This window comes from Eulemur rufifrons, chromosome 7, assembly GCF_041146395.1.
Source record: "Eulemur rufifrons isolate Redbay chromosome 7, OSU_ERuf_1, whole genome shotgun sequence".
Taxonomy (NCBI): domain Eukaryota; kingdom Metazoa; phylum Chordata; class Mammalia; order Primates; family Lemuridae; genus Eulemur; species Eulemur rufifrons.
Genome location: NC_090989.1, coordinates 195,719,443 through 195,744,791, shown reverse-complemented (window position 1 = coordinate 195,744,791; position 25,349 = coordinate 195,719,443). Strand labels below are relative to the sequence as shown.

Genomic DNA, 25,349 nt, shown 5'->3' with positions numbered 1-25,349 from the left:
TTCTGTACAATATTGCTTCCTTTGAACATTCCAAACCCAAGGAACACTTTCCCTTGAATTCCAGAGAAGTGGGTAAAATACAAATGTGGTACACTCAAAACTGTTTCACAAAAGTACAGAACCGTGTGGGTTTGTTTAAAGGCACATTTCGGTGTAATACAAGGAACTCCCGTTCCAGAGCCGCTTGTCTGTCCTGGGCAGCAGGCGCGGGTCCCTTTCCGGCTGGTCTGGCCGCGGGGAGGAGAGTCCGGCAGGCGGGGGCGAGGCAGGGCCCGCCGTCCTCAAACCGGAGGCCGCTGCGGGTGGTGCGGAAACCCAGGGTGCCTCTTTGCCACCTTCCGCACGCCTGTGTTCCCGAAGTTTCAAATACTCAATCCACACACAAAGATGCTACCTATTTTCCTGCAAAGCATTTGCTGCTCACTACCGACTACCACTGGGATGAACGCCGGCAGCGTCAGCGGTCACCGTCCAGCGCCCGAGGATGCCCTGCTGCTCGGCGCTCCTGGGGGAGGGGCAGGCTTCACACCGCCAGCCTGCAAACCAGCCTCCCGCCGCGGCCCGATCACTGCCGGGTCCTTTGTTCTCTCACGGCGGCCGACGTCCCCTGGGGTCATGGGGGGCTTCTCTCCCCAGCCCCAGGCCCTGCCACCCCTCAGGCTTCCAGCTGGCCTTGGGCCTCGTCCACCTGCAGGGTGTCGTTATCTCCCAGCAGCTCGGTCTCTGGGACGGAGCCTTCCTCCTCCTCCTCTGCCTCCTGCACGGGGCTCTGGGCCGCATCTTCCGGGACATTCTGCGTGTCCTCCGTGCCCTCTGAGAGCAGGGCCGCCCTGTCCGCCACAGACGTGTTGGAGGGCGCCGTGGTGACGTAGCCCGTGCTGGTGGAGCCGCTGCCGCTGTGGTGCGAGCTGGGCTTGGGGATCATCTGGGCAGGCGTCTGCTGCGGGGCCATGTGCATGGGGATCTGGACCGGGTAGAAGCCGGGTAGGTAGGGCCCGTAGGCTGGCACTGGCTGGTAGCCGTTGACCGGGATGTAGAGCTGCGGCGGCGGCACCAGGGGCCTGACCGGGCCCTTCATGGGGATGAAGGCAGGCTGCGGGAAGGGCTGGGCCTTCTGCTTGGGCCCGGGGTAGCGGGCGTTGCTCACGTTGCTCACGGGGCTGGTGCTCAGCGAGCTGGTCTGCGTGGCGTTGCTGGCGCCCGAGGTCTGCGCCGAGCTGGTGCAGTTGGAGAGGCTGCCGCATGCCCGGAGCCGGCCGTGGAGGTCCTTGAAGCGGGGCCGCCGGCTGGGGAACTCGCTCCAGCACTCGACCATGAGGGCGTACACCCAGGCGGGACAGTCGTCTGGGCAGGGCAGCAGCTGCCGGCTGCGGACCATCTCCACCACGTCCTGGTTGGAGTAGCCGCAGTAGGGCTGCAGGCCGTAGCTGAAGACCTCCCACAGCACCACGCCGTAGGACCAGATGTCCGAGTCGGTGGAGAACTTGCCGTACGTGATCGCCTCCGGGGACATCCAGCGGATGGGCAGCAGCGAGTTTCCCAGCAGTTTGTAGTAATCGGCAGAATACACCTCTCGGAAGAGGCCCAAGTCTGAGATCTTCACGCTGAGCTTGTCATACACGAGCACGTTGCGGGTGGCCAGGTCCTTGTGCACCACGTGGTGGCTGGACAGGTACTCCATCCCCGCCGCGATCTGCGCTGCCACGTGCACGAAGTCGGGGGGCTCCAGGGTGGACTTCACCGTACGGTCGTCGTCGGTGCTGCCCACGTCCGAGTGCGGTGAGCGCATGACCAGGAACTCGTGGAGGTCACCATGCAGGCAGTAGCCAAAGACCATGCTGAGGGGCTGGTCCTTGGTCACCACGCCCAGCAGGCAGACGATGTTGGGGTGCTGCAGCCGTGCCCGCAGCATGGCCTCATGCCGGAACTCCTCTCGGAGGGGCCCCTCTGCTTTGTCTTTCAGCGTTTTGATGGCGACAGCCTGGGTCTGCTCCCCTGGCGTAGGCCCGAACAGGTGGCCTTTGTAGACTTTCCCAAAGCGGTCCTCTCCCAGCTCCTCCAGGAACCTCACCGTGGACAGGCTGATCTCTTTGAGTTTGGCCTGCCAAGAAGAAAACCCCACGTGAAACACTGCTGTCATGGCAGCCCTGGAAGCAGGCACAAGGCAGCCGGGAGGGAGCTCAGGGGGCGGCAGAGGCCTGTGTGCCAGGGCAGGCACAGCCTGGCAGGAGACCACGGTTCCGCCACCTCAGCCTCAGCCTGCCCTGCACGCAGCCCTCTGATTAGTCTCAAATATGGCCTGGGTGCCAAGCCTGCCCCTGTCTGAAACCTTCAACGGGTCTCGAAGGCTACCAATTAGGTCCCTCCAAAGATGCCACTGCAGATGACACCCTTCCCATTGACGTGTGTGCGAGGACCCGCTCTCTCTCTTCCACACCCCACAGCCCAGCCTGGGCACCAGCCGGCCCAGGGCCATCCCCGGACTTGTCCAACCGCGCTCCCTCCACCTCCCCGTGTGTGCCGCCATGTCACAGCCAAATGCCATGTCTTTTCTCATGGATCCTGTGGTGCCCCCCCCCCCGACTTTTTTGTCTTTCATGATTTTGTCACTTTTAGAGCCCAGGCTAGTTCTTTTGCAGAGGTTCCCTCCATGAGTCTGTCCCAGTTAAACACCCTTTTGGCAGAAGCACCCTCGGGTGACGCAGATGCTGCAGCCCTGAAACTTCATCAGCCTCCATGCCTGCTCCTTCCGTGTGGCAGCCCTGTCCTTTCTGGAGGCTCCTGGACCTCCGTGCAAGCCCCAGCGGCTCTGCGTCCTCCTTGCTGGCCAGGCTGTGCCCGCAGCAAACCCTCAGTGACCTCCTTGCTGAAGAGCCAAATCAATCAGCTTCCCCAGCCACCGTGGAGAGCCCGTCCAAGCCGGAGGGGACTGGTGCTGCCCCAGAGCCTGCACTGAACGTACGGCCCCTTCACTGCAGCCAGCAAGGCTGAGGGACGCTTTCTCATCTGCTGCCCTCCAAGAGGCCTCCCAGTGGTGGCCTGTCCCTCCTGCTCCCACTCAGAGACTAGTATTCTCTCCTGCCTTGAAAAGCAAAACAAAGCAAAACCAATTCAACCCCAAACTGACCAGAAACAGCTCCCAGTCCCTTTAGAATGCCACATAAACCTCAAATTTTGGGGGCAATTTGGACGCTGTTTTTCTTGTGTGTCCTGCAGGCAGAGCTGAGGCACCTGAGCACAGAGGATGGTGTGCTGGGGCCCCGCGGAGCAGCACCGTCGACCTAGAGGGGAAGCCAGCCCACTGACTCAGGGGAGGTGAATTCCCAGCACGCCTGCCATCATTGTCTAAGGACACGCCCATCTTCATAGAGTTTGAGAGAGGAAATGGCCAAGTGGATGACAGTTTAAAAGAATCACATGTTATGTGTGCAGTAAATTAAGCAGCCTAACGTCACAGGCAACTGATCCCGGGATTAAACCCAAGGTTAAGCCCGGACGTGCTGCCTCATTAGCGCGCAGAAGCAGGGCGACCTGTTTGTGCTGGCCGATGAGAGGCATTTCCATGTCCTGGCTGGGCGAGGCCATGAGCTGCCGGCGCTGTGGTGAGGACGCAGAAGCCTTCTGCTTGTTCCGGCACATGCAGACCAGGAAGAAAAGGCAAGCGATGACCAGCGGAATCGTGATGCTCGGAACCAGGATGTACAGAATCCCCATCTTGCTGCTGTCTCGGGGACCTGTGAACAACAATAAGGCTTCCGTGATTTCTCAGAAATGTCCCCTGCTTTCAAATCTCACCTCCAGCCAAAATATTTAACTGCAAATGGATAACCGATAAATTACAGGAAGGGGGAAAACTGCACACCAAACCCCCAAAACGGTGATGCACAAAAAATGCACATCCTGCTACAGACTAGTGAAATAGAAGCCAAGGTGCTCTGCCCTACTTTATTCTCACCAAGGCCTCCTCAGGGACTGACACGTCAGTGACAGACACTGGACCCCCTGGTCCTTGGTGTGTGAAACTTGGTGCTGGGATTAGCAATGATCCTTTTCCTCATTCAACATGTTAATGTGTTTTTTCACATTTTTGTATAATGATAACATATTCTTTTAGAATAATAATTAAAAATACATTTGATTTAAAAGAGCACTGGCAGTCCAGGAGTTTGTCCCAATACATATGCAGCAGGGACACAAGAATCCTTAAAAAACAGAGGCACAGCCCAGGCCTCCAGCCGCATTCCTCCAGGGTCCAGTCTCAGTGGAAAGCAGCGCTTTGCCTCCCTCTGCAGGATTTGCAGGAAGTCGCCGCGGGGCTGGCCCGGCCAGCTGCAGTGACACAGGCAGGCGACCCGGCATCTCACCACCGTGGGCTGGCTCCTCCAGGGCTGCTTGGCCCCGGAGCACCCGGGCACTTCAAAGCGCCTGCATTCTAAGAGAAGGTGGCACCATTTAAGGAGGCCGACCCATCTCCCACGTGTGGTGGAAAGCGAGCTGGTTCTCCTGGGACCACTTTCCCACATCCCCAGGTTCTCTCCTCACCCCTGAAAATTACACCGGATTCAGACAGCCCTATCGTGGGGGACTGGAAACAAGTGATGTCTGGTCAATGGAATACCTGAAAGTGTTAATTCAGTTCTAAAAATGAACGCTCGGATTGCCACCTTAGGGACAAATCAAGCTGTCCCAGACCCAGTCTCACCCTACTCCCATCCCCCCAAAATAAGATCAAAACTACAAACAAAACTGTCCCTCCCCCTGCCCCGCAGGAACTCCCCTTCTGAAAAGGTCCCCTGAGGCAGATGTTCCAGAAGGCTTGGGGGCAGCAGAGACTGTGGTTCACTTTTCATTATTAGGGTGAGGGCAGATTCCATGCCCCTCACGCCAAGGTCAGAGTCGTTCGCACTGTTCACACGTTTGCATGCTCGTTTGTTTTATTATCTATTTAAAATTACCAGTGCTTACTGGGAAAAGACTGTAGTATTACAGAAATGTGGGCTTCATGAAGTGAATATTCCTAATAGCCCTTTTCACCAAAGGATATCACACTGTTAATAGGTTGGTGTTCACCTAATTTTGTATGTATATTTTAGGTTGAACCACATGAAATAGATGATACTCAACTATTTGACATACAGAAACAGTAGTTTCATATGGTTTCCAAAAATAAAATTTTAAATAGACTTCACTTTCAAGATAATCCTATCTTCCTTATTGTTCTGCTCTGGTTTGTGGCATAATAAAATATCTTGGATAACATTTCGTATCAGAACAGAGATCTGTGCACTCCGTAACAGACGTGACCATTCCGTGGTGTGGGCCTACTTCAATGTCTGATCCAGCCGCTCACTGGTCAACAGTGTGTCTGCTTTGTGTTTAGCTCTCACAAGTGATGAGGCAATAAATATCCTTGCATTTCTGCCCTATAGGTGCAAATATTTCAGTAATATAGGATTCTAGGAATTGCCAGGCCAAAAAACATTTTTCTTTATGTTTTGATTTATTTTTCATTACAAAAGTAATACCTACTCATGGTAAAAAGTGTGTTATATTTGAACACTTGTCTAGGTCTGGGGAAATCGCTGCTGTGAGTTTGGTGTGCACCTTTCCAACACTTCACCCGTGCCATTCAGGTGCCTGTGCATGCTCACACACACATTCAACTCACTTTGGTGGGGTTTTTTTTGTTTTTGTTTTGTTTTACCAGAAAGAAAACAAAACAAAACAAAACGTTAAACAGAAAAGCAGCCCTAACACAGCTCTTGCCCTGCAACCTCCTTTTTTTTCCATACAGGGCATCCTGGACTTTCTTTCTTGCAGGAAACGGTTTTAAAGAGCAGGAGCGCTCCAGAGTGGCTACACTGCAATTCAACTACTGACACTTGCACTCTTAAAATCTATGCCTGTGATGAACACGAGTTCTTGAAGACCCGGGTGTGGACTGCTGAGCCCGAAGCAATGCCATGTTTAGGGCTGCCAGGCACAGAAGGGAATGAAGGCCAGTTTCTACCCCCGCCCCGCTCTGCCTATGTGGGGCCTGCACCCGGGAGGAGGTCTCCGGGTGACACGAGCCTGGGCTTGCTCCCCTGGTTGATCTCTAGTCAGTGTCGCTCCCAGCTGAGTCTCAGCCATCCGCACTGGAGCTGGTGAAACGTTCTCGACTGAAACAGGGGTAAGAACCATGATGCTGTCAGCCAGTAACTATATGCTCTCCCCCTTCACGAGTAACAGACACACTTGCAAGGCGTGACTGAGAGAACTGAGTTTTAGTTTCGCCTCACTCCACCAAATCTACAGCAGTGAAGAGCTTTGAGGCTGGGGGTGGGAGGAATAGCATCTTGCTAACGCTGGGAAAGCTGTGCACTGGCGCGGGCAGAGAGACGAGGTGCCAAAGCGAATTCCGGGACCACAAACCGGAAAAGGGCTGACAGGAGGCCTGACATGCGAATGGCAGTCACGACTGATGGTAAACTTAGGGGTGATCTGCACGTCATTCTTCAGACTTTTTTGTAATTTAAAATGGCCTATAATATAATGGCCAGGTATTACTTTCATAACCAGCAACAGCTTTATTTAAAACAAGCGATCACGGTGGCGAGATGGGGCTACAGTCCCCCCTGTACCAAGGCGCACCCAAGCCCCTGGTCAGGATGTGGCGCCCATCACAAGGTTCACGCAACGGTCAACAAAAAAAAAAGAGAGAATACATACTACACGAGGGTATGTCACACAGTTCCACGCGTACGTTTTTATTCTGCGTAAAGCACCAGGGGCCCTCCATCTGGCCTCCGGGGTTCCGGCAGTAGGCGTGGCCCCCTCCGAGCTCGGGAAAGTCTGCGCTAGACAGCTGGTGGCTGTGGGGGTGCTGCAGGGCCCACGGCTGGCACTGGTGCCCCGACTTGGTGGTGCTCGCGGTGCCCCTGTAATCCGTGCCTGAGCCGTTGTAGCACTGGTGGTCTAAGAGAAGAAGACGTGTTAGGGGAATTGCTGGGGGTGTAGAGCTCACCCTTCCTCAGCTGTTTCAAGAAGGAACAACAAAACCACTCTGCCTACATGTGCCCAAACTGGAATTTCCAGAAGACCAAAGGATTTTACCTAACTTCCAAGAAAAGCAGCATTAAAAGAAGTAATGATTTAATAAAGTCTCAAGCCCACAAATTAAACGGAGGGTGTGTCAGGGAGGAAAACCCGTCGGAAGTTATTCCACAGTGAAAAACCTTCTGGGACCCGCCAGGCACCCTACACCCACCACCCACCAAAATGAGGGTGTCGGCACTAACCTCAGGGTCACTTGCTCTGGGAGCAAGACTGGACTGTGCAGGCAGGAAAGGCCTGGGCCCTCAACTCTAGAGGCCACCTTGCTCAGGAAAGTGAGGACAGCGCCACCACTCCACCTCCACAGAGGATCCCAGAGCTGGGTGTGCACTTGTGGAACATTTATGTAGCATTTACTGTGTGCAGGGCACTGTTCTAAGACCTTTGTAAATATTAACTCATTTCATCTTCATTCCAACTCCACAAGCTTAGTACTGTTAGTGTCCCCATGGAATAGGAGGAAACAGTTTAAGCAAGCTTCCCAGAGTCACAGTGCATACGCCCTGCAGCCAGGGTTCCGATGTACACAGTGGGCCCAGAGACCAGGCCCGGCTGTCCTGGTAAGGAGCCCTGCCCCCTCCTAGAACCCCCAGACTAGCCAAGGAAGCTAAATAGAGCCCCAGAGCTTCAGAGGAAGGTGGCTTCTTCCCCATACCTCACCCCTCATGGAGGGCGGAAACCCTGACGCATTCAGTGACAGGAGCCAATGGTTTCCCTCGGAGAAGTCAGCCGAATGACCTGTCCTATCCCTTCCACCCACACACAGATGTGGGGGTCACTGAGCCTCCAGAGAGCGGGAGCCACTCTGCTCCTGCAGGAGGGCGATGGGGAGCATGCTCTCCGTCCTCTGCAGACCCCGGATGGGGGCACACCCAAGCCTCAGGCTCGGAAGAATTAAGGGGCCCCACTCTTACATCCCTGTTGCAGGGAGCCGTGGAAAGGTGCCTGGAAAGGGGAGGGACCATCCATATTTCCTTGCCTAGTGGCAGCCGATAGTTACAGGCCCTTCTTCAGCTCCCACCAGGCGAGACATGGATCATCTCCCTGTGTCTCAGACACATCCAGGGCTAAGGGTCCTGCAGGTTTCTGGGGACTGTGCTCCGGGAGGTCTAGGGCAGGAGCTGAGAGTCTGAGTTTTTCCAGGGTGCCCGCGATTGGCCCTGCGTCCTCTCATTGCTCCCAGTAGCCGTTCACAGCAGGATGGAAGATCTCTTCCACTTCAGAAAACCGAGATCTCAGGCTCAAGGAGATGGAGGGACTTAACTTGAGCCGCAAAGATAAACATCCGCCAAGCTCAAGTGCGGGCCTGGGCTGAATGACTCCAAATGCCCTTCTCTGACTGCCCCAGGGTGTCCTGCTGGAACGGAGGCCTGGCTAGGGGTCCCCGGCTGCTAGCAGGGCTCCCTGGGCTTTACCAGCGGCCCCACGAACACGGGGGCGTGCCCACGCGCGCGCGCGCGTGCCGGGCGGGGACTCACAGCGGCCCAGCCTCTCGGCCGGGATGCCGATGCGCATGCAGTTGGCCGCGTCGGGGCTCTCGGGCATGGGCAGCGCCTCGCACTTGGGCAGCTGCAGCCGCATGAGGATGAGCGGGTTGGAGCGCGCGATCGTATACTCCTGGCGGCACAGGTCGCTCTCCAGCACCTCGCACTCGTCGCGGCACAGCTCGCGCGGCTTGGGTGCCCGCGAGCGCGCGTCGCACAGCGGGAACACGAAGTGGCAGAATGACGGGATGGCGAACTGCGAGCACTGGTCCGACAGGTGCGTGGAGGTACCAATCATGGTGAAGGCCGCTGCGGAGGCGCGAGACGGCGTTAGCGGTGGGCCTGCCGCGTGTCCCCGGCACCCCGCCCGGAACCCCAAACCCACATGCGTCATCCATGCCCCGACCCCAGTTCCCCCAGCCCCCATCCTTCACCCTGGTCCCCGCTCCTCACCTGCCCCGCGCCCACCCTCCACGCTGCCTTTGGGCGCTGCCCCAGGCACCCACCATCTGCTCCGATTTGCAGCCGACAGGGAAAGTCCCTAGTCTTAGGGCTTCACTTACAAACATCAGAAGCAGAACAAGAAGGAAAACTGGGCCCAAGATCTCACTCAGCGAGATGCTTCTTGGTTGGGGTTTCAGATGCAAAAGCATTTCCTAAGGACATAGCATGGCTGGAGAGCGCGGGACCGAGGGCTCGCTGAGCCCGGCCTTCCCAGCCCCCAGGTCTGCCTGGGAAGAGGGATGCGCTCAGCAAATGCAGCTGAGGGGCGGGGTGAAGTGAGGAGGCAGCTGGTAAAACGGGCAGAGACAGAGGGTGGGAGACGGCGAGCTGGGGCAGGCCAACATCACCAACCTGGAAGAGTTTTGTGATCATGGGGAGCGGACAAACCGAGGACCCAGCGTCCGGGTGGGGAGCAGGACCCCCGCAGCTGGGGGTGCGGCTAGACCTGGCAGGAGGGCAAGAGCGGGCTCCAAAGGGGGCGTCGGCTGGCCCAGTGCCCACATCCCACCTCCACCTGAGAAAACTGGCTTGCAGCGACTGCGCTGGGACAGCTGAGGAGGAGAGGCCCCTCCACCCACGCACGCTGCTGAGTCCACTCCCCACCGGGGCAGAACCCAGAAGCGGGAGTTTGGTCCCTGGCGCCCGCTGGCAGAACAGGTGGCCCTGCCCCTGCGGTCCCTCGCTCTGGGATAGTCGCTCAGTCCCTCTGGGCCTGTTTCTTTACTTGTAGGGCGATTTGAGACTGCACACCGGGAGAGGAACGTCCCTGCGGAGCCCATAAAGTGGCTGTGACATGATCGGCCCAGGCCTGGCCAGTGAGCTGCCGGCAGGAGTCTTGTAACAGGCTGTCAATGACAGGAGTGGCTGGCACTGCCCTAACCTGGTGCCCATCCATCGTCCTCACTACTCCGCACTCCTTGTGGCCGATCTTAACCAGGAGCAGAGAGCGTAAGAGGTTAAGATACAGGATGTCCCGGATTTGGTGGAAGAACTGAGATTTGAACCCAGTTCAATCTCATCGTTATGGATTTGTTGATTTGGGGGAGGGCTGTCAGAGAGGGTATAAGACGAAATGCAGAACAAGGAGAAGTCAAGCAAGCAGAGTGAGTGCACAGGCACGAGGGCTGCCTGTGCAGCGTGGCCAGCCCAAGACAGGAGCTCTGGCCATGCCGTGAGGACGGTGCTTTGCACCTGTATGGTTTGGCCACATTACAGAGTGCAGAAGTATACTCTAAGCACCTTGCACTTGCTAAGTAAACATACAAATGGGAAACATTTTAGGGCCAATGTTAGCAACTACAACTGCTTCTAATAAAGATCTTTGATTTTCTATTGCAAGTGAGAATGGAAGAGGGACCCACTGTCTGTGCCACTAACTGATGAAACACACGGTGGCCACTGTACATGTGCCTACTGTCTGATGAGAAGTGGGAACGGTATGTGGCTCCTACCTGTGATTCGGTTTTCGATCTCCCCCTGCATCTGAAGCGAGTCCACGTAAATGGTGCGGTTCCCAATGAAGCGCGCACAGGCGATTCCCCGGTAGGGCTGGCAGAACCCATCCTCATGGGAGTCGTCCCTGGAGAAAGCACACCAAGTCTGTGAGTGCGCCAGGGTGCCGAATACTGCCCAGGCTTTTGCAGTCTAGCGATTTTGTTATTCGGTATTTATCCAAATAAGCCAAAAACTCAACTATACACAAAAAACCTGCACATAAATGTTTATAGCAGCTTTATTCATAAGTGCAACCAAGATATCCCTCAGTAGGTGAATCTACAAACAAACTGTGCTATATCCAGACACTGGAATATTATTCAGTGCCGAAAAGAAATGAGCTATTGAGCCACGAAAGGACACGGAGGAACCTTAAATGAGGATTACTAGGTCAAACAAGCCAATCTGAAAAGGCTACAGACTGTATGATTCCAACCCCATGACATTCTGGAAAAGACAAAACTATGAGGACAATAAAAAGACCAGTGGATGCCAGGGGTGTTGGAGGTGTGATGGGATGACTACGAGGAGCACAGAGGATTTTGGGGCCATGAAACATTCTGTGTGAGACCATGAGGGTGCACAGGTGTTGCCATTCACTGGCCGAAACCCACAGGTCAAACACAGAGTGAACCCTCACGTAAACAACCAACTGCAGTCAATGATAATGTGCAACATCACTGGTGCGTCGTAATAAATGTGCCACAGTAATTCAAGATGTTAGTAATGGGGAAGTACGGGAGGGAAGGCTGGAGGAGGGTGCACGGGGACTCTGGACTTTCTGCTCAATTTTTCTATAAACCTAACACTGCTCTAAAAAATAAAGTCTATTAATTAAAGAATATCCAGAATGCTTAAGGGAGGATGGAACAAGGGGAAAAGTAACCAGGGGTGAAGATGGTTACCAAGGGGAGGTGCACACATGGGTGGGAACGAGTTTATGTGCACACACGGGGCATCAAGCATTACACATGTGTCATCTTACTGGTGAACTACATCAGAGACACTGTGGCACAGCCCCACACACATGTCCATTCTTCGCAAACAAGGCTTTATGAAAATGGTGATAATCCAGAAGGTGTGTTCTATCATTAAATCACCGGAGAGAAATCTTTGGAAAGGAGAAAAGCAATATACAAAAGTCTCTTCTACTGTATTCAAAGGCAATGGAAGGGACTCCAGGAATTCCCAGGATGACGGGCGTGCTTATCACACACAGAGACACGACCTGGCTCTGCCATGTCACAGCACAGACCGCATGCAGCAGGCTGCTCCCCTCCTGTCCCCGTCCAACTGTCCCGGTCCCTGCAGGGACAGCCTGCACTGAAGGGAAGGGGACACAATGCTCCCCTAAGCCCCCAGCTTGGAGTTTGTACTAAATTCTTTTCTGCAGAACCTGTCACTCTGGCTTCAGCTGGCGAGATCCATCCTTGTCAGTACTCTGGTGCATTTCCAAGTGGTGTTCAGGATCTTCCCAGGAGTCACCAGGGGGCTACAGCACACACGGCAGGGCTGCCACTGCTGGGGGCCATGAGGGGAATGCTCCCAGGACAAGCGTCTCACAAACACCTCCAGCTAGTAATTTAGTGGCTTGTTTTCTAGTAAATTTGGAACCTACCCCGTAAGCCTGAGAACACGTGTCTTTCCACCCTACATGGATTTAGACCATCCTCAAATGAAATCTGTGTTGTGTTCAGTTTAACCAAATGGACTGAAAATCCCTACCTGAGCTCTCACCAAGGCCAAGGCTACACGCTTGCAATAGCAAAGACCTTCTCCAGCCCCTGAAGAAAAGCTGCTTCTTAAAGGAAAGAACCTGCAGCCATAAATAATCCAAATAAGATTTTGGTGTCAACAGAGCAGGGTGTCCTTCTCACCAGCTCCCACCTGTTATATGTTTGGGTCCAGGGTTCCTTACATGTAGTTTAACGCAGGCAAGCACTCATGTTAACACCACCAGCCTGGCCCACCCCTCGTTTACTCTTTGTGAGCTGGAGTTAACTGCTGATTAGGCACTGGCCAAAAACACCAACATAAATGAAAGTCACCTCTGTCTGAGTATGTGCAGGACATGCCCCACCTGTAGCTGGGTTCAGAGTGCGAGCCCACTCTGCCCGAAAAATCATTAAGCACGCTGGTCAGATTAACTTCAGCTCTGCCTAGGGTACAAGATTCAGTTCAGTCACTTGGGGTGAGCCCATAAGAGTGAGCAATTTCTCTCCTACCCTGCAGGAGTCTGGGAAGACAAAGCTGGGCCCCTGGCTGCAGGCTTCTCTCCGGCCACTGGCCAGGTACCCACAGGAAGGGGAGAGCAATGGAGGTGTAGGCAGGGTGGCAAGGGGGTGCTGAGAAGGGGCTCAGGCCACCACATCTCACCCGGAGGTTACTCTGGGCTTCTAGTCTAGATGGAGAATGTCAAGAGAAGTAGTTGGAAAATGACATCCTATAGGCTTTTCAATTTTGAGAGAACGAGTGGGAATTACTTTCTATTCCTATAATTCAAACAGAATTATGTGTTGTCTTCCTCTGGTTTAGTCTGGGAGCTCTGATGAGTAACAGCTGGAGGAGGTCTGTGAAATGGGTCACTTGGAGACCAAGGAAAGGGCTGAAACAGAATCTGGCGTCTGTAAACTCCTGCAGCAGCATCGGAGAAACAGACATGCTTGCCGATAGCAGAGCAGCCGCGTTATGGAAATGCAATTTGAAAATCTCCTGCCCCGATGCTGCCAGGCACTGATCCAAGGACTCATGTCACATGGATGAAGAAGAAAGTTCTACACCAAGAAGTTACTGTCAAGGAGAAGTGTAAATAACTACAATGCTGGGTAAGAAAAGCAACAGGAAAGGAGTAGAAGCTTGGGAGGAAACACAGAGGAAGGAGCCAGCAGGCTGGGACAGAAAGAGCTCCTCTACAGAGGCGGGGAGGTGGCAGGGCAGAGCCACACCTGCCCCCAAATGGCACTCGCTTAAAGTAAGAATTAGCTGGAAGAAAATCTTAGATAAATTCATGGATATAAATAATGAACAAGCTTTAAAGGAAACTAAGGCTGTTTTGAGGTTGAAAAGTAATCAGTGTCAAAATTCAAATGTAGTTACATATTGTATAGGAAGTTAACATTTTTCCTCCAAACAATTTTTTTTTTGTTAAAAAGTAGTGAACATAGGCCAGGCGCGGTGGCACACACCTGTAATCCTAGCACTCTGAGAGGCTGAGGCAGGAGGATCGCTCGCGATCAGGAGTTCGAGACCAGCCTGAGCAAGAGCGAGACCCAGTCTCTACTAAAAATGGAAAGAAATGATCTGGACAGCTAAAAATATATATAGAAAAAAATTAGCCGGGCATGGTGGCACATGCCTGTAGTCCCACCTACTCGGGAGGCTGAGGCAGAAGGATTGCTTGAACCCAGGAGTTTGAGGTTGCTGTGAGCTAGGCTGATGCCACGGCACTCTAGCCCAGGCAACAGAGTGAGAGTCTGTCTCAAAGAAAAAAAAAAAAAAAAGTAGTGAACAATGTTCACAACTGTTATGCTTAGCAAAAGAGAGCCTGCTTGAATAAAGCAGAGGATGCTAAATCTGCAACTTACTGGGAGGCAGAACAAGAGGACACAGAGCAAGCGGCCACCTTGCTCAGACGCCCTGTGCTTAAGGAGAACTGACGGCAATTTAATGCACCGCTTCACGGAAACTCAACGCCCTTCACAGAAAGATACACAATCCATAGTACAAACCACAATGTCCAGTATACAATAAAAAATTACCAGACATGTAAAGAAACAGGAAAATATAACCCTGCTCAAGACCAACAGACCCAAAGATGATTCATGTGTTAGACTCAGCAGACCAGGACTTTAACTATAAGGTTGGTAAACAAAACACAGAAGAAAGAATAAGGAAGATGTGGGGTATTTCGAGAGAGATAGAACTGTAAAAGAAGAACTAAATGAGAAGACTAGAACTGAAACATACAGTGTCTACAATAAAATATTCATTGATGGTACAGTCATGAGCCACAGAATGATGCTTCCGTCACCAACGGACTACTTATATGATGGCGGCTCCATAAGGTAGTAACAGAGCTGAACAATTCCTTCCATTGCCTAGTGACATTGTAGCTGTCATAACATGGTAGTGCAGGTACTTCATTTTTAACAAATTTAGTGCAGCCTGAGTATACACTGTTTATAAAGTCTATAGCAGTGCACAGTGATGTCCTTGGCCTTCACATTCACTTACCACTCACTCACTGACTCTCCCAGACCAACTTCCAGTCCCGCCAGCTCCATTTATGATAGGTGTCCTATACAGGTATACCATTTTCATCTTCTGTGCTGTATTTTTATTGTACCTTTTTACATTTAGACATGCTCAGATACAGAAATACTTACCATTGTGTTACAGTTGGTTCCAGTGTTCAGCACAGTCCCATGCTGCCCAGGTCTGCAGCCTGGGAGCAGCAGGCCACACCACACAGCCTAGGGGTGCAGTGGGCTGTACCACCAAGGTCTGTGTAAGCACACTCTGTGACATTTACACAATGACAATTGTCTAATGAGGCATTTCTCAGAACATATCCTTGTCATTAAGTGACACATGATGGTATTTGCAAGAGGTTGGCTAAGATAAAAGAAAAAGACTCGTGAACTCGAAGACAGGTCAATGGGGAAATTTCCAAACTGAAGCAAAGAGACAAAAAGATTTACAAGAAGCAAAGAGAGCCTCAGTGACCTCTTAGAAAGTAACTTCTGTGAAATCAAGATCATAGAAAGAGTCAGAAAAAATGTCTAAAGAAATAATGGCCCAAACATTTCCAAATTTGATTAAAAAACAGGAAAGCACTGGTCAAGGCATGTCAGTGAAGCCCAAACAATATGTGACTAAGGAAGTCACAACTACACACATCACCATCAACCTGTTAAAAATCTAATGGAAAAGGAAAAACATGCGAGATAACAGCCAAGCGCTCCTCACAAGCAAGCACAACAGAAAACAAGGGAATGACATTTTAATGTCTCTGCTAGAAGAGAAAATGAACTGTCAACCCAAAATTCCGTACCCAGCAAAAACACCTTTTAAATAAAACATCTATTAAACATGAATTTACTTAATATCAGACCTTTAAAATACATGAACAAAAACTGACAGAACTAGAGGACAAAATAGAAAAATCCACCATTACAGTTGGAAATTTTAATACCCATCCCCTAGCAATCAGTGGCATTAGACAACACAATAGAGAAACAGAAGAGTCCACAGACATTAACCACCACCCTGACCTGATGGACATCTGTAGAACAATATGCCCAGCATCAACAGAACATACAACCTTTCAATGCACATGGAATGTTCACCTGGAAAGACCACATGCCTGGCAAAAATAACTCACAATACATTTAAAAGAATTGAACCCATAAATTTCTGACCACAGGAAATTAAATTAGAAATCCATAAAAAATATTTCAAAACTCCTCAAGTATTTGGAAAATAAATAGCACTCTTCTGAATAACTTTTAGGCCCTGCAAGAAGAAAATCCAAGGAAAATTAAATGGCATTTGAAATTGAACATGAAAATATAAAATCTGAACAACAAAAACATAGCCCACCAAAAATTTGTGGAATGCAGCTAAAGATTGTAATTAGAGAAGAATTTATAGCTTTAAATGATTAAATTAGATAATGTTTACACCTTAGGAAGTTAGAAAAAGAAGGGCAAATTAAATCAGAAGTAATTAGAACACTAAAGACAAGAGCAGAAATCAATAAACTAAAAAAAACCTCCCAAAAAACAAAAATCAAAGCTAAAAATTGGTTCCACAAAAAGTTAATATAATTGCTAACACCCAGAAAAACTGATTAAGAATGGTAGAAAACACACATTATCAATATCACATATGCACAAGAGGACATCACCAAAGACCCTACAGATATTAAAAGATAACAAGAAATTATGAATGAATATGTGAACACAGACCCAATGACTTAGAAAAAATGACAAATTCCTTGAAAAACACAAAACACCAAAATTAGTACAAACAGAAATAAAATCTCAGAATAGCCTTAAATCTCTTAAAGAACTTGAAGTTATAGTCAAAATCCTTCCCACAATTAAAATTCCAACTGAAATAATAAAAACTGGTGAATTCTGTCAAACATTTAAGAAAGAAATGTCAGTAATTTTACACAAACTCTTATAGAAAGTAAAGGAGTAAGGACACTTTCTAATTCATTTTATGAGGCCAGCATAAATCTGATACAAACATCTAACAAGGACATCACAAGAACATTACAGACCAACATGCCTCATGATCAAGGGGCAACACCCTCCTCAAAACATTAGCAAGTTAAATCCAGCAAAACAAACACAGAAAATACAAAAGAAAATGCATAGTGGACCAACTGGGGTTAATTTAATGCCACTGCACTCTACATTTGAAAATGGTTAAAATACTAATACTTAGGAATAAATTTAACAAAAGCTATACAAGACCTCCAGATTTATCAATAAAAAAAAAAAGACCTCCACATCTGAAACTTAATACCACCCCATCAAAATGCTAGCAGGATTTCTCTATAAATTACTTTTAATTACAAAAGGAAAAATAACTATATAATAAGAAAATGAGTCTTAACTGAGTAAAATTAGCATCCCCGATAAGGGGCAAACTGACATCATTGTACATCCAGATGTGATGCAGTAGGAAAGAGACTTATGTACTATTTTAGTCAAAAATGCAAAACTGGAATCTAATCAAGAATTTAGAGACATTCTATACAACTTCCCTGCATTTATCAAAAATTTCAATGTCACGAAAAGACAAGGAACTGTTTCAGATTAAAGGAGACTAAACCAATATGATTAGAATCCTGTACCAGGAAAAAAAAAATCTAAAGAATATTCCTGGGACAATTAAAGAAATTGGAGTATGAATGGCAGTTCAAAGACATATACCCTGAATTTGAAGCTGTTGCTATGTAAGAAAGTATCCTTGATCTTAGGCAATACACAGGGAAGTATCAAGGGACAAAGGAGTATAATGAAGCAATCTAATCTCAAGTGGTTAAGAAGTGAATAATAATTTAAAATATGCATAGAAGGAATACCAAAACAAATACAGCAAAATGATAAAAATAAACATACATAAAAAGCATATAAGATTACTTTTTGCTATTCTTGTAACTTTTCTGTAAGTTTGAAATTATTTCAAAATCAGAAGTTTAAAAAACTCTCAGTAGGCACTTTTATAGAAACTGACAAGCTGATTTTAGAATTTATATGCAAATGCAAAGGTACTAGAATAGTTAATACAATCATGAGAAAGAAGAACAATGCTGGAGGACTTACACCACCTAATTGTAAGATTTACTATAATGTTGTAGTTATCAAGATAGTGTGGCATTGGGATGTGAGGATTATCCATTGAACATGATAGAGAATGCCAAAACATACGGTCAAATGCTTTTAACAAAGGCAATTGAAGGGGGACAGAAAATCTTGTAAAAAATGGTGCTGGAACAACTGAGTATTTGTAAAAAAACTGAGCTTAGGCTCAAAACTCACACTGGACACAAAAATTGCTTTTGAGATGAATCATAGACCAAATCATTAAAGCTAAAATTATAATACAGAACAAAACATAGGAGAATGTCTTCATAACATTGAGGTAGGCAAGGATTTCTTAGACATGACACATAAATGAAAAAAAAGGTAAGATTTATTGATATTGAACTATTCTGCTCATCAAAAGACAGTATTAAGAAAATAAAAGGGCAAACTACAGACTGGAAGAAAACATTTAATGTATTTGACAAAGGAATTATATGCAGAATATATTTTTAAAACTCCCATAACTCAATAGGAAGACAAACAATATAGTAAAATTGGACCTAACAAAAGTGTGGCCTAAAAAGATGGTCCCCTTTTTAATGATCAAGGAAATTTAAATTAAATGACCATGAATCATCATGGCACAACCATAATAATGGCTAAGACTAAAATGACTGATAACATCAAATGTTGGTGAGGATGTAGAGTAACTAGAACACCCATACATTGCTGGTAGCAAGATCAAATGCTAAGAACATTTGGGGGACTGCTTGGTACTTTCTTAATACAATTAAATATACACTTACCATCAGACCTAGCAATCCCACTTCTAGGATTTATTCTAGAGAAATGAAAATATGTTCATAAAAATATATGAACACAAATGTTCATAATAGCTTTATTGATAATTGCCTGAAAATGTCCACTGACAAGTGCATAAACATATTATAGTATATTCATACAACAGAATATTTCCCATCAATAAAAAACAAAAAAGATATTTTTCAGTCTCTTGGAGAAATTTGAATATAAATTTTATATCAATGTGAAATTTCTTGAGTGTAAAAATTGTAGAAGTTAGAGGAATGCCCTTGATCTTAGGAGATAGGTGTTATAGTATAAGTATTATAGTTAAGACCACGGTGTCAAAATATCTGCATTGACTCTCAAATGATGTGCATTATACTTGGAGAGATAAAGCTAATTTGGCAACAGCTAGTAAATCTAGATGAAGGATATATATGCATATATATATATATATATTATTGCTCTAGTTTTTAAACTTTTCTGGAGATTTGAAAAATTACAAATTGAAAGTTGGAGGAAAAAAGTTTTTCCACTTAATGGTATATCCTAAGAATTTCCTATAATATTACATTCTAAGCACTCATAATGATTACTTTTAATGATATCACGGTATTCTTTTGAGGTAATATGTATTTTCTTTAATGATTCCACAATTAGGTTTCTAATAAATAATGCTTCAATGAGCATTTTTGTACGTATTTTCCATATTGCATATTCTAATCTTTTTTTTTTAAATATCAACATATTACAGAGGTACAAATGCTTAGGTTACATATATGGCCTTTGCCCTGCCCAAGTTAGAGCTTCAAGCGTGTCCATCCCCCAGACGGTGCACACAGCACAGATTAGGTTTGAATATACCCATTCCTTCCTTCCCCTTCCCACCTGCCCGGCACACGATGAATGTTACTACTATTTGTGCACATAAGTGTTGAACAATTAATATCAATTTGCTGTGAGTACATGGGGTGCTTGTTTTTCCATTCTTCGGATACTTCACTTAGTAGAATGGGCTCCAGCTCTACCCAGGATAATACAAGAGGTGGTAGATCACCATTATTTTGGGGGGCTGAGTAGAACTCCATGGTATACATATACTGCATTTTATTAATCCACTTATGTATTCATGGGCACTTGGGTTGTTTCCACCTCTTTGAAACTGTGAATTGTGCTGCTATAAATATTCGAGTGCTGATGTTTTTTTTTTTTTCCTTTGAGTAGATGCCCAATAATGGGATTGCTGGATGGAAATGGTAGTTCTACTTTTAGTTCCTTGGGGTATCTCCGCATTACTTTCCACAGAGGTTGTACTAGTTTGCAGTCCCACCAGCAATGTATTAGTGTTCCTATCTCTCCACATCCATGCCAGCATTTATTGTTTTGGGACTTTAAGATAAAAGTCATTCTCACTTGAGTTAAGCAATATCTCATTGTGGTTTTGATTTGCATTTCCTTGATGATTAGAGATGTTGAACACTTTTTCATATATTTGTTGACAATTAGTCTATATTCTTTTGAAAAGTTTCTGCTCATGTCCTTTGTCCACTTTTTAATGAGGTTGTTTGATTTTTTTTCTTGCTGATTTTCCTGAGTTCTATATAGATTCTAGTTATCAGCCCTTTATTGGATGTATAAAATGCAAATATTTTCTCCCATTCTGTAGATTGTCTGTTTGTTCTCCTGATAGTTTCCTTGGCTGTGCAGAAGATTTTAATTTGATCAGGTCCACTTATTTATTTTTGTTGTTGCTGTGATTACCTTTGGGGTCTTCTTCATAAATTCATTCCCTAGGTCGATGTCAATAAGTGTTTCCAACATTTTCTTCTAGAATTCTCATAGTTTCATGCCTGAGGTTTAAGTCTGTTATCTACCGTGAGTTGATATTTGTGAGAGGTGAGAGGTGTGGATCCTGTTTCAGCCTTCTACATGTGGCTATCTAATTTTCCCAGCACCATTTATGGAATAAGGATTCTTTTCCCCAGTGTATGTTTTTGTCTACTTTGTCAAAGATTAGATGGCTAACTTGCTGTCTCTCTCTCTCTCTCTCTCTGAAAAAAGAAAAAAAAAAAGAAAGAAAAAAAAAGAAAGGAAGAAAGGAAAAAAAAGAAAGAAAAAAAAAGATTAGCTGGCTATATGAGGATGGTTTTATATCTGGGTTCCCAGTTCTGTTCCCCTGGTCTATGTCTCTGTTCTTGTGCCAGTATCATGCTGTTTTCATTACTACAGCCTTGTAGTATATAGCTTGAAATCTGGTAAACTGATGCTTTCCAATTTGTTCGTTTTGGTTAAGATTGCTTTTGCTATACGGGGTCTTTTCTGGTTCCATATGAAGTACAAAATTATTTTTTATAGATCTACAAAAAATGATGTTGGTATTTTAACAGAGATTGCATTGAATCTGTAGATCACTATGGGTAGTTAGACATTTTAGCAATGTTGATTCTGCCAGTCCATGAGCATGGTATGATTTACCATGTGTTCACATCCTCTGCTATTTCCTTCCTCAGTGTTTCATAATTCTCCCTATAGAAAACTCGACTCCTTAAATATATTCCTAGGTATTTTATTTTCTTTGCTGTTATTGTAAAGAGTATTGAGTCTTTGATTTCTTCTCAGTTTTGACTGTGGCTGGCATATAGGAATGCTATTGATTTTGTTACCTGAGACTTTGCTGAATTTGTTTATCAATTCCAGTAATCTCATGGCAGAATCTTTAGGGTTTTCTAGATATAAGATCATATCATCAGCAAACAGTGATAGTTTGACCTATTCTGCCGCCATGTGGATATCCTTGATTTCCCTTTTTTGTCTGATTGCTCTGGGTACGACGTCCAGCACTATGTTGAATAGAAGTGGTGATAGAGGGCAACCTTGTCTGGTTCCAGTTCTTAGTGGGAATGCTTTCAATTTTTCCCCATTCAGTATGATGTTGGCTGTGAGTTTGTCATATATGGCTTTTATCATTTTGAGGGAAGTCCTGTCTATGCCTATTTTGTTAAGCGTTCTTATCATAAAAGTGTGCTGAATTTTGTCAAATGCTTTTTGTGCATCTATTGAGAGGATTATACGGTCTTTGTTTTTACTTCTCTTTATGTGATGAATTATATTTATAGATCTGCATATGCTGAATTATCCTTGCATCTCTAGGATGATGCCCACTTGGTGTTGATGGATTACTATTTTTTTTTTTTTGATGTGCAACTGAATTTGGTTTGCTAGGATTTCACTGAGAATTTTTGCTTCTATATTCATAAGGGATATTGGTCTGTAGTTTTCTTTTTCTGTTGGGTCCTTTCCTGGCTTTGCTATCAGGGTGATGTTTGCTTCATAAAACATGCTGGGAAGGATTCCTTCCTTCTTGATGTTGTGGAGTAAGTTCTGCAGGATAGGCACCAGTTCTTCTTTGTAGGTCTGGTAAAATTTGGGCATGAAACCATCTAGTCTGGACTTTTCCTTTTTTTTTAGGTAAGGTTTTGTATTGTTGCTTCAATTTTGGTACTTTATATTGGTCTGTTCAGGAATTCTATTTCTTTCTGACTGAGCCAGAAGGCTGTGTGTGTCTAAGAATTTGTTCATTTCCTCCACATTTTCAAGTTTATGTGCACAGAAATTTCTATAGTATTCAGAGGTGATATTTTGTATTTCTGTGGTATCAGTTGTAATTTCTCCTTTTTCATTCCTAATTGAGCTTATTGGAGTCCTTTCTTTTCTGCTTCTGGTTAATCCAATGAGAGGCATGTCAATTTTGTTTATCTTTTCAAAGAACTTACTTTTTATTTCATTAATCTTCTGTGTAGTTCGTTATCAATTTCATTTATTAATAGTTTTGCTCTGATCTTCATTATTTCTTTCTTCTGCTGGGCTTGGGATAGGTTTGTTTTTTCTTTTCCAGTTCCTTGAGATGATTCATCAGATTGTTGATTTGTGATCTTTCTGTCTTTTGGATATAGGCATTTACAACTATGAGGTTTCCTCTGCAGACTGCTTTAGGTATTCCCACTTATTTTTATAACTTGTATCCTCTTTATCATTTATTCCAAAGAATCTTTTTATTTCCATCTTAATTTTCTCCTTTACCCAACTGTCATTCAGCAATAGGTTGTTTAGTTTCCATGACTTTTTGTAGTGATGAGTGTTTCTATTGGAGTTAATTTCTAATTTTACTCTAATGTGGTCTAAGAAGATGCATGGTATAATTTCTAGTTTTAAAAAATTGTTAAGACATGTTTTGTGGCCTAGGATATGATCAATCTTAGAAATGTTCCATGAGCTGATGAGAAGAACATATATTGCATGCTTTGGGGGTAGAATGTTCTATAAATGTCTGTTAGGTCCATTTGTTCTAAAGTTCTGTTTAAGCCCATTGTTTCTTTGTTTGTTTTGTTTGGAGGATGTGTCCTGTTCTGGCAGAGGGGTGTTGAAGTCCCTGGCTATTATAGTGCTGCTGTTTATAATTTTGTTTAGATCAAGTAGGATTTGCTTTGTGAATCTGGATGCACCTGAGTTAGGTGCATAAATATTTAGAATTGTTATGTCTTCTTGTTGAATTGTACACTTCATCATTATATAGTGACCACCTTTGTCTTTCATTACTTTCCTTGATTTAAAGACTAAGTTGTCTGAAATTAAAACTGGTAAATCAGGTTTCTTTTGGTTTCCATTTGCATGGAATATTGTTTTCCATCCCTTCACCTTGAGTCTGAATGCATCCTTGTGGGTTAGATGTGTTTCCTGAAGACAACAGATATTTGGCTAGTATATATTTATCCATTCGGCCAGCCTATGTCTCTTTAGTGGGCAGTTTAAGCCATTCATATTTATTGAAAGAATTGACAAGTGGGGCAGATTTCTGTTCATCCTCCTGAGTTGAACATTCTTGCTTTGTTTTATCTCTTAAGCCATTGTGCTATCTGGCCTTTCATCTTTAGCTTTTGGATGATTTTACACTGGTGAGCGCCTATTGTGCTGATCCATGTGTAAGGCTGTTCTGACTACTTCCTGGAGGGAAAATATTGTCTTGATGAATTTTCTCAGTCTTTGCTTGTCCGAGAAGGTCGTTATTTCTCCTTTACATAAGAAACTTAGTTTTGCAGTATACAAAATTCTAGGGTGGGCATTTTTCTGTTTGAGAAGACTGAGAATGGGCCCCCAGTCTCTTCTGGCTTGTAAGATCTCAGCTGAGAATTCTGCAGTTAGCATGGTAGATTTTCCTTTGTAGGTTATCTGCTGCTTTTGCCTTATGGCTCGTAGGAGAGCCTCTTTCATGATTATTTTGGCCAGCCTGACAACTATGTGTCATGGTTTCTTCCTGTTTGCAATGAATCTCCCAGTAATCTTTGAGTTTCGTGTACCAGATATCTAGATTTCTAGTAAGTCCAGGGAAATTTTCCTTCATTATATCCTCAGATAGATTATCCAACCCTTGTGTATTTTCTTCTTTACCCTCAGACATGCCTGTGATTCTTACGTTAGGCCTCTTCACATAACCCCACATTATAGGCTTTGCTCTTTTCTCTTATTTCTCTGCTCTACCTCTGCAACTGGCTTGTTTAATTGAAAGGTGTTATCTTCAATCCCTGCGATTTTTTCTTCTGATCAACCTTATTCTTGAGCTTTCCACTATGTTTTGTAATTCCTTGAATAAATTCTGCATTTCCAGAAGTTCTGCTTGATTTTTCTTTAATATTTCAATTTTTTTAGTGAGTTTTTCTTCCAGGTCCTGGATATTTTCTGTGGTTTCTTTGTGTTGGGTATCCATTTTCTCTTGCATATCACTGAGTTTTCTTACAATCCATGTTCGAAATTCTTATTCTATCATATCAGTGTTCTGATTTTGGTTGGTATCCATTGCTAGAGAGCTGGCATTCTCTTTTGGAGGTGTCCTTTCAGTGATTCTTCATACTCTCAGAGTTCCTTTGCTGATTCCTTCCTATGTGGAGCAGCTGTTGCTTCTTACCGTTGGGTTTTCGTTTAGATAATGACATGCCCAGTTTAGTCTCTGAGCCAGTGGGTGGTACTTGTGGGTGAGAATTTACCACACCCTGTGTGATGAGTCAGTAAATGCAGTAAAAGAAAGTGCAAATTGACCACCCTGTTAGTAGGCGTCACTTGGTGGGAGGAGCAAGGTGCAATGTTTTGGGGTCCTGTGACCAGATCTAGTTCCTCTGGAGAGGCACTCTAGTGCTTGAGGTGGTGGGTGGAGTCCTGGGACTTCCAGGTGTGTGCTTCCTCTCTACCTCAGCAGGAGCAGGTGGGGGAGCGAGGCTGGGCAGGGCTGGGTTGGGGGTGCCTGCCCTCAAGCTCCACAAATGCTTTTTAGCAGGGGTCAAAGGTCTGTTCCCTGCCTCTGGGCAAAGTTGCCAGGGATAGGCTGCAATGGCCCCACTCAACTAGAAAGTATGCATGTAGAGGTGGGGCTATCTGAGACCTGCAGTCTGGCAGTTTGGAGCAGGCCTCGGTCCTTTTCACCCTCCCCTATCCCATGGTTTCTCCCAGGCCTCTGCCAGTAGGCAGGACCTCAAGCCAGCTGAGCTCCTCCTGACTGTGATTGGAGCTGGGAAGTTCCCTGCCCATGATCACTGCCTGAGCTGGGAGCGTGGCCCTCCCATCAGAGGAGGGGTGCCCTTCGAGCATGCTATAGCTA

At 46.2% G+C, this 25,349-nt stretch overlaps 1 protein-coding gene across 1 annotated transcript in view; it reads right to left on the bottom strand.

Annotated features, from left to right (window-relative positions):
• Window positions 1-509: 509 nt before the first annotated feature.
• Window positions 510-25,349, bottom strand: part of ROR2 (receptor tyrosine kinase like orphan receptor 2) — a 52,260-nt gene continuing 27,420 nt past the window's right edge. Inside the window, exons 4-8 of the mRNA XM_069473981.1 lie at window positions 10,535-10,662; window positions 8,574-8,888; window positions 6,712-6,957; window positions 3,532-3,734; window positions 510-2,101 (exon numbers count right to left, since the gene is read on the bottom strand). Of these exons, the coding sequence (XP_069330082.1) occupies window positions 656-2,101; window positions 3,532-3,734; window positions 6,712-6,957; window positions 8,574-8,888; window positions 10,535-10,565 (2,241 nt within the window). The 5' untranslated portion in view covers window positions 10,566-10,662 and the 3' untranslated portion in view covers window positions 510-655. The remainder of the gene's footprint in view (window positions 2,102-3,531; window positions 3,735-6,711; window positions 6,958-8,573; window positions 8,889-10,534; window positions 10,663-25,349) is intronic.